Source organism: Musca vetustissima, unplaced genomic scaffold, assembly GCF_032173495.1.
Source record: "Musca vetustissima isolate MV318-11 ecotype Yass unplaced genomic scaffold, APGP_CSIRO_Mvet_v1 utg1328, whole genome shotgun sequence".
Taxonomy (NCBI): domain Eukaryota; kingdom Metazoa; phylum Arthropoda; class Insecta; order Diptera; family Muscidae; genus Musca; species Musca vetustissima.
Window position 1 is genome coordinate 77,636 of NW_026888043.1, and position 10,424 is coordinate 88,059.

At 36.8% G+C, this 10,424-nt stretch overlaps 1 protein-coding gene across 1 annotated transcript; it reads left to right on the forward strand.

Annotated features, from left to right (window-relative positions):
• Nucleotides 1-2,782: 2,782 nt before the first annotated feature.
• LOC133335873 (homeobox protein E60-like) lies at nucleotides 2,783-3,394 on the forward strand (the record flags this gene model as incomplete). Its single annotated transcript, XM_061544165.1, has 2 exons — nucleotides 2,783-2,996; nucleotides 3,064-3,394. Coding segments are annotated over 2 exons (545 nt in total), but the record flags the coding sequence as incomplete, so codon positions are not given.
• Between the last annotated feature and the right edge of the window lie 7,030 nt (nucleotides 3,395-10,424).

Here is a 10,424-nt window from a genome sequence, read left to right on the forward strand (position 1 = left end):
CAAAAGGAAACGAGATAGACACATGGTTCCTTTTAAGAATATGCATAGAATCACTTTTTAAGTCGCTTTATGCATTTCCGTCCGTCCGTCTGTCTGTCCATGTTAAATTGTAAACAAAGTACAGGTCGCATTTATGATCCGAATTGGATGAAATTTGGCATAGGTCACTTATTTAGTCCAAGGACGAACCTTATTGAAATTGTGAAAAAATCGGTTCAGATTTAGATATAGCTCCCATACAATTTTCGACGGATTTAAGGTATATGGTGTACCAAAGTTTCTAAATGTCTTTCGATTTGCACGAAATTTGGCATAGCGTACTGAAATAGGTCTAGAATAATGTGTGTTAAGTTTCCTGAAAATCGGTCCAGAGTGATATATATGTCCCATATATATTTTTGCCCGATTTAATGTATACGGTGTTGCAAAGTCCCTATATATATTTCGATTTGCACGAAATTTGGCACAACGTACTGAATTAGGTTTAGAATGATGTGTGTTAAATTTCGTAAAAATCGGTTCAGATTTAGACATAGTATATTTTCTTCCGATTTTATGTAAACTGTACATTAAAGACCCACAAATGAATTAGTATGTGCCTTTTTGTTAATTTTTAAGTGTTCATCTTATCTATGTGTATATAAAAATGAATTCTTTATGTATGTTTGTATTTATTATTAATAACAATAAAAATGCTATTAAAATACATAATAAGTACAATCGGACTGAAAAAAGTACACTTTTTATTGAAATCCAGTACAATTTCAGTAATTTCATTTTGCATCCCTGTTTCACACTGATGTGGCTGTAATTTGGCACCCTGTATGCCAAATTATAGAGGGTGCCAAATTATAGAGGGTGTGCTCGTAGTAGTACCCGTATTCGAAAATATGATATGTTTGAAAAAAAAACCTAAATTTGTATATATAGTTCCAATTGGTTACTTCCTTCGAGAGTTATACGGACCTCATCATCAGGCTTCTACAGATCTCATCCTTACCTATACGGACCTCTATGGAGTAACTTCGTACGTAGACGAACCGCCATAGACATCCTCTTCACCTGTACGGACCACTATAAAGATCCTATACCTATATGGGGCTCTATAGATCTCATCTTTGGCTATACAGATTTCTTTAGAGATTCTCTTTACATATACATACCTCCATAGGGCTACTCTTCCCCTATACGGACCTCTTTAGAGCTCCTTTTCACCTGTTCGTACCTCTATAGAGTAACTCATCACCTATACGGACCTCTGTCGAGCTCCACTTCACCTATAAGGACCTCTAGAGAGCTCCTCTTCACTTATACGAACCTCTAGAGAGCTCCTACATTACTATACGGACTTATAGAGATCTCCTTCTTACCTTTACAGACCTTAATGGAGCTACTTCTTATTTACAGGGACCTCCATAGAGCTCCTCTATATTTAGGCGGGTCTCCTTAGAGATTCTCCTTGTATAGTAGAGCTCCTTCTCATCTATGAGGACCTCTATAGAGGTCCTATACGGACCTCAATACTTATATGGGGCTCTATAGATCTCCTCCTTGCATATACGGATCTCTTTAGAGATTCTCTTCACATATAGACACCTCCATAGGGCTACTCTTCCCCTATACGGACCTCTTTAGAGCTCCTCTTCACCTGTACGTACCTCTATAGAGTAACTCTTCACCTATGCAAACCTCTATAGATTTCCTCTTCACCTATACGAACCTCTATAGAGCTCCTATTCACCTATACGGACCTCTATAGAGTTCCTCTTCACCTGTACGGCCCCCATAGAGCTCGTCTTCACCTATATGGACCTCTATAGAGCTCCTCGTCTCCTATATGGACGTCTATAGAGCTCGTCTTCACCTATACGGACCTCTATAGCTATACGGACCTCTATAGAGCTCGTCTTCACCTATATGGACCTCTTTAGAGCTCCTCTTCACCTGTACGTAAATCTATAGAGTAACTCTTCACCTATACGGACCTCTATAGAGCTCCTCTTCACCTATACTGACCACTATAGAGCTCCTCTTCACCTACACGGAGCTCTATAGAGTTCCTCTTCACCTATACGGACATGTATAGCGCTGCTCTTAACCTATACGGACCTCTTTAGAGCTTCTATTCACCTACACGGACCTCTATAGAGCTCCCGTTTTAAGCTTTATCGTAATTTAAGGTCTAGAAGGCGTAGAATTTTAACGTATAGTTTTTGAAGGAGCTTCAGATTATCTCCCTTATTTTTCTTTCACTTCTATTAATTCCCACACTTAAAAAAATCTTAATAATAACGGGGGTGGATATAGAGATGAATGTGTTCGTTTGTTTGAAATAATGCAATGACTAACTACCAGTGAAAAATTCGACACGAAAAAGTTTTTGCGTATAATTTTCAAAATTTCACATAAATCTTTAAAAGAGGAAGGGAAGGGCAAATGGAATCTCTGAGCGGCAGCGTTAAACAAAGATCGACCAACACAGACTGTATGAATGAATGGACAAAACGTGTAATGTTTCCAAATACAATTTATGGGTGTGGTGTGGACTACTCCTGCATCCATTCCAACCATTCGGTTGATTTGGTGATGCAGTATAAAAGTGAAAATGAATTAAGTCCAAACACACAAAATTTACACAGTAGACTGGACTGGCCCAGTCATTGTGGCGCAATTATTTTTTGTTTTATTTGCTTTGAGGAATTTTTATGTGCTGTTTTCCTTTAACGTAACAAATTCTAATTGTTCTCTCCCTTCTCTTTTGCAATGAAATGAAATTATCTAGGTCCACGAGTGCGAAAACCTAAGAAAACCACTGGACCAAATGAAAAAGCCAACTCACCATCCGGCACAGCTAGCGCAGGCAGCACAGGCTCAACAACGGGTGCGGCAGCGGGAGCTACATCGACGACATCATCCTCATCATCATCAGAAGATAAACGACCGCGTACAGCATTTAGTGGTTCGCAATTAGCAAGACTGAAGGTAGGCATTGCGAAGCAAATAAAAACATTAATAAGACATAATTAAATATTTGTCTATATTTTAAAATTCAACACAATAAAGAATTGTTTTTCTTCCCCTTGTGTTTTCATTACAGCATGAATTCAATGAAAATCGCTATCTGACCGAAAAACGCCGGCAACAGCTAAGTTCGGAGCTGGGCCTCAATGAGGCTCAAATAAAAATTTGGTTTCAAAATAAACGTGCGAAATTGAAAAAATCCAGCGGTGTCAAAAATCCCCTTGCCCTACAACTGATGGCCCAGGGCCTGTACAATCATTCGACAATACCATTGACCCGCGAAGAAGAAGAATTGCAAGAGCTACAGGAACGAGAGAAGGCGGCCAATAACAATAATCTAACACAACCAGCCGCCAGTGCGGTATCATCTTAAAAGTTCGTTAATTTGTACAAAATCATATAAAGTGGTGTAAATAACTTATTGATAGGAATTAGTTATAGATTTAAATGTGTTAGTTGAATTTCTGTAAAAAAAAACTATAACAAAATAAAAATGCTCCCTTGCCCAAAAGCCATTGTATGGTATACAATTGCTGATGTTTCTCTATATTTAAATGCGAACAAGCAATATTAGAAATAATGTTTAAGGAAGTTATTTGAACATTTTATTGAGACTTACATTTATTTGATGTTTTTTTTTTAATAAAATTAAAAATTTGTAGATTTTTGTTGGGAAATATTAACAGTGATATTTTTTAAAATGGTACAAATTTTTAAATGGTAAAAAATATAGAAAACCTTTTATACCCTACACATCTATGTTGTCAGGGTATTATAGCATTGTGCAGCCCCAAAACTTTGTAACGCCGCGAAATATTGGTTCTAGACCCACCTTTAAGTATACCGATCGTCATATCTCGACTAGCTAAGTCGATCTAGACATGTGTGTCCGTCCGTCCGTCCGTCTGTCCATTATAATTTGTAAACACGATACAGGCCACAGTTATGGACCAATCTTCACGAAATTTTGCATGTAGGATGGGTTCTGGCCAATGAAGACCCCTATTGTTTTTGGAAAAGATCGGTTAATATTTAGGGGATGAAATGGACCAAAAACTTCATTTTTGTCTGATTTTCTGGTCGCTCCAGAGGCCGCAATTATGACCCAAACAACGCGAATTGTTACATGGAGAAGGGCATCGGGACAAGGAATAAGCATGCCTGTTTTGATAAATATCGGTCAATATTTAGCGGGTCAAATGGACCCTGAATTTTGTGTGAAAAATTACAAGATTTGTATTCTATAGCGTATAGATTTACCCCTGTAGGACCTAGACCCGAGAAGTTGATAGTATATCAAAGAGAAGTGGTTGACCTTTAAATTGATACCAATTATATTGTCGTATGTACTCGAATGTGGGAGTTACACGTAAATATTTACAGGTGCTTACGTATTCATATATTATTTAGTAACCCATTACCACATTGTAGGGCGGAAATATAGCGCTGATCACTTTGAAATTTTTCATGAGGATCCAGTTATGGTCAAGGACAACGCCTATAATTTTTGGTGATGATCAGATAATAATAATATTGGGAAGAAGTGGACCGAAAACTTAATTTTTGTGTTTTTTTCGAATCGAGCTATAGATCACAATTGAAAGCCGCACATTACAACACAAACCACGGTGAAGGGAATCTGGACAAGTAATTAGAAGGGCTGCACTGAATATTAGTAATATTTGTTTACCTCTAATCGGTCAAGAGGGTTCAAATATCACGAAATATTGCCCATGCTCAGAATATAGAACCACAGAAAGTTAGATTTTCGTGGCAGTTGTATAGGGTTTCATATGGTCGGGCCCGTCCGACTGTACTGCTCCGCTCACTGGTTCTAAATTAAAAGGATATGTCTTGAATTATCGCAGACATTGGTGTATAAGTGTAAACTCAAGATTTTATTTGCGGATATAATATGAATCTCTTTTTGGTCGAATTAAGCGATTGCATCCATCAGCCCATGTATTTTGCGCACAAAGTACTTACATAGCTGGCTTGTGACAGAGCTTAAAAGATTTCCAAGCGCGTCGGTTTTGTGCACAATTGGAAAAACCATGTTCGGAGACGTAGTCTTCTACTTGATCTTTCCATCGGATTCGTGGTCTTCCCTTTCTGCATAAAAAACACTTGGTATTGCTCTCACAACACGACCTAGCCAAGGTAGTCGCTGCAGCTCGATCCGTGTGATTATGTTGATGTCCGAGAATAGATGGTATAGCTCATGGTTCTTTCGACGGCGATATTCACCGCCGACGCAGATGGGCCCATAGATCTTTCGGAATTTTCTCCCTCAAACACTCTAAAAGCTGCCTCATCTGCTGCACCCATGCTAAAGGTCCATACAAAAGTGTGTCAGATCCATGTGGAGAGTGCTTTTGGTCTGGCGGGAGGTGGCCTTGCTTTTGAGTTGCTTACACAGACCATAGTAGCATATGTTGACCAACACTATTCTCCTTCGGATTTTTGTTCACATTTGTTAAACAGGTCACACGGCAAACTGTCACCTTCTATGAATCCTCGTTCGATATTGAAGGGCTCCGAGAGGTCATTTCCGACTTTAACTGCTGACCTTGTGTCACTTGAAGTTATCCTGCATAGCCTATCAATTTTGCAGGAATGGTGAACGCAGACATGGCTCTAAACACCTCTGAACGGATTGGGCTGTCGACGAAAAGTAAATTCTTTAGCTCCCATATAACGATATCTCCTTAGGTTTTAGGCACATTTTATAACCAAAAAAACTTGAATTCGGGCTGCCTAGTTTTTGGAAACCAACATATTTATATGGGGGAAATGATAATTATAGGGTCCTGTTTTGACATAGGCCTATAGGAAGGTGCTGTCTAATTTTCGGTATTTTGAAAATCTTAGCCGCTTTATTTGAAAATAGCCGCTTTGGTTGAAAAAAAATTGTGTGCGCACGTCCCACAATGTTGTCAGGTTCTTGTAAGACTGGATAAAAATAGACGGATTTACTAAATATTAATGAAATTTTGTACATGCAGTATGTGGGACTAGAGAAAGAAAAAAAAACAAACTTTTTATATATTTTGGTCCGATTTGATGTAAATGTTCCACCAAGCTCCCGAGATTTGTATTGATTTGATTCTAGAATAGAGTGCGCTAATTTTCATTGAAATTGAATCAGATTAGCATATCACATCCATGTATAATTTCGTTCGATTTTAGGTAAATGTGTCACCAAACTCTCATGGTTTGTCCGATTCTAGAATGACGTACGTATGCAAAGTATTATTGAAATCGATTCCGATTTACACATAGCTCCCATATATGCTTCACATTTATTTACAGTTCTCATATATATTCGACATTTTTATATCCTTCATCACACTGTGGTACAGGGTATTATGTCTTTGTGTATATGTTTATAATAGGCAAAAGGAATCGAGATAAACCCATGGTTCCTTTTGAGAATATGCATAGAATCGCTTTCTGAGTCGATTTATACATGTCCGTCAGTCCGTCTGTCCATGTTAAATTGTAAACAAAGTACAGGTCCGATTTGGATGAAATTTGGTAATGCTCATTTGTTTGGCCCATGGACGAATACTATTGAAATTGGGACAAATCGGTTCAGATTTAGATATAAATCGGACGAAAATATATATGACAATATTTTAGTCCGATTTAAGGTAAATGGTGCACCAAAGTACCTATATATCTTTCGATTTGCATGAACTTTGGCACATCGTACTGAATTGAGTGTAGAATGATGTGTGTTAAGTTTCGGTTCCAATCGGTTCAGATTTAGATATAGCTCCCATATATAGTTTTGTCCGATTTTATGTAAATTGGGCCCCAAAGTCCCTATATATCCTTGGATTTGCACGAAATTTAGCATAGTGTACCGAATTAAGTATAGAAAGACGTGTGTTGAATTTCATAAGAAACGGTCCAGATTTAGATATAGCTCGCATATATATTTTCGTCAGATTTTAGGTAAATAGAGCACCAACATCCCTTTACATCCTTCGATTTACACGAAATTTGAATTGGATCTACAATGATAAGTGCTAAATTTCGGGAAAATCGTCCGATTTTACATAAATGGTGCACCAAACTCCTAATATTTGTCCGATTAATTTTGCACAACGTATAAAATTGGGACTTGAATGACGTTATTGCGTTTCGTTGAAAACAGTCCCTATATATCTTTCGATTTGCACGAAATTTGGTACAGCCTAATCATTTAGGTCTAGAATTATGTCTGCCAAGTTTCGTGAAAATCGGTCCAGATTTAGGTATAGCTTCCATATATAGTTTCGTCCGATTTCATGTAAATGGTGCACCAAAGTCCCTATATATCTTTCGATTTGCACGAAATTTGGCATAACGTACTGAATTAAGCCTAGAGAGATGTCTGCCAAGTTTCGAGAAAATCGGTCCAGATTTAGATATAGCTCCCATATATAGTTTAGTCCAATTTCATGTAAATGGTGCACCAAAGTCGCTATATATCTTTCGATTTGCACGAAACGTACTGAATTAGGTCCAGAATGATGTGTGTTAAATTTCCTGAAAATCGGTTCAGGTTTAGATACAGCTCCCATACATATTTTCGTCCGATTTTAGGTAAATATTGCACCAAAGTCCCTATATATCGTTAGATTTGCACGAAATTTGGCATAGCGTACGGAATTAAGTCTAGAACGATGTGTGTAAAATTTCGTGAAAATCGGTTCAGATTTAGATATAGCTCCCATATATATTTTCGTCCGATTTTAGGTAAATAGTGCATCAATGTCCCTATATATCCTTCGATTTGCACGAAATTTGGGATAGCGTACTGAATTATGTCTGGAACGATGTGTGTTAAATTTCGTGAAAATAGGTTCAGATTTAGATATAGCTCCCATATATATTTTCGTCCGATTTTATGTAAATGGTGCAACAATGTCCCTATATATCCTTCGATTTGCACGAAATTTCGCATAGCATAGTGAACTAAGTCTAGAACGATGTGTGTTAAATTTCGTGAAAATCGGTTCAGATTTAGATATAGCTCCCATATATATTTTCGTCCGATTTTGGATTTATAAGTAAATTTGGATTTATAAGTAAATAAAAAACTCAAAATGTGGCCGAATGCAAAAACCATACTGAAATAAGTGTAACCTATATTTCGATATTTCGCTTTAAATTTATTTACATTATTTTGTCCCATCGTAAGAAGCAACTCTATACCTGACCAAAATTTAGTATAGGTTGCAGAATGACATGTTTAATTTCATGTTAATGGTTCTTCAATAATGCGACGTCTGTTAGGAATCATCTGTTTAATATACCCACAGTGGTGAAGGGTATCATATAGTCGGCCCCGTCCGACTTTACTACTTTCCTTACTGGTTAAAAGTGCGGCGTACCGAAAAGCGTGTATCTATTTTGCTATGAATCGTTTTCCATAAATTTGTCCCATGGTACGCAGACGACTTTAAATCTGACGGAATAAAATTAAATTTACCACAGGTTGCAGAAAGACATGAGTATGTTCCTTCGAGGGAACATATGGATACATATGCACAATATAACCAAAGTGGTGAAGGGTATCATATAGTCGGCTAGTTCGACTTTACTACTTTCCTTACTGTTTATTTTATATTTGAAAATTTGGTCATAGAATTATTTCTCGAAGCCACTTTTATGTGGGTAACATATGTTCTTTATAGAAAATTTTATAAAATTTTGTATATGTTGGTTTAATTAATATCACTGTAAATCTCTTCAAATTTGTATTCAATCATAAATTAATTGTATAATTATTTTAGATTACTTTTTGTCTAGTCTTAGGATATAAGTAATTTTATATGTTTGTATATATTTAATATTTATATTGTACTTTAAAATTTGTATTGTAAAATAGTTTGTTTATAGATATTATAAAAATCATTTTTAAAATAAAATTGCATTATAGAAACAACTATGCGACAATTCACTTACAGGCAAATACATTTTGGTAAAGTATTCAATAATATTAAGAGCAATGGCAATACCAACCTTTTTATATTTTAGATCGTTTGAAAGATTGTGTGACAAATCTATCTATTAAAAATAGTTAACAAGACAACAAGCAAAAACTTCATTAATTTCCACCGGTTCATTTGAGCCGCTAAATTTTGACGGATCTTGCGTATTCTTCGGCCCGGTCCCCTTCCTCATGTACAATTTCCTGAGGTATACTGAAGGTATTTGAAATGAAAAAGTGGACCGATATTTATAATAGAGATATTTGGTACCAATAAGAACCCAATGTACCAAATTTCAGCGAATTCGGTTGCAAATCGCGCTCAAGAACCTCAAAATACCGAAAATTTGGGGTGCCCTTATATGGGGCTACCAGAAAAAGTGGACCGATATTTATAACTTTTAGTAGAAATATTTGGTACCCAACATGAACCCAATGTACCAAATTGCAGCGAATTCGGTTGAAAAGCGCGCTCAAGAACCCCAAAATACCGAAAATTGGGGGGTACCCTTATATGGGGATATCCGAAAAAAATTACCTATATTTATAAATGTTTGTGGAGAGATTTGGTACCTACTAAGAACTCAAAATACTAAATTACAGCCAATTTGGTGGAAAAATACGATAAAACCCCCAAAATACTGAAAATTAGGAGGTACCGTTATATGGGGGCTACAAGAAAAAGTGAACCTATATTTATAATTTCTTGTGGATACATTTACTACCCAATGTACCAAATTTCAGCGTATTCGGTTGAAAAACGCGCTAAAGACCCTTAAAATACCGAAAATTGGGGGGTACTATTATATGGAAGCTATACCTAAACATGGGCCAATATATCCCATCTTCGAACTTGACCTGCCTGCAAACAAAAGACAAACCTATGCAAAATTTTAACACCCTATCTCAATTATTTCAAAAGAAAGAGTGATTACAACAGACGGACGGACGGACAGACGGACTTTTACCTGATCAAGAATATATATACTTTATAGGGTCGGAAATGAATACTTCGATGAGTTACAAACGGAATGACAACATTAATATACCCTCCATACTATGGTGGAGGATATAAAAAGATATATAAAATAAAACCAGTGAGCGGAGCAGTATAGTCGTACGGCGCCGACCATACGATACCCTACACAATTACCATAGAACTCTATCTTTCTGCGGATTTGTATTCCGAGCCTGGGTAACATTTCATGATAGTTGCACCCTCTTGTCCGATTAGAGGTCAACAGCACATCTTCCTTACACTGACATATTTTCGGAATATTACCAATATTCTTCTAATTACTTGTCCCTTTTCTCTTCACCGTGGGTTGGGTTGTGATGTTCGGCTTATAATTGCAGCCTATACATTGAATCGGAAAAAAATACAAAAAATAAGTTTTCGGTCCACTTGAATCGGAAAAAA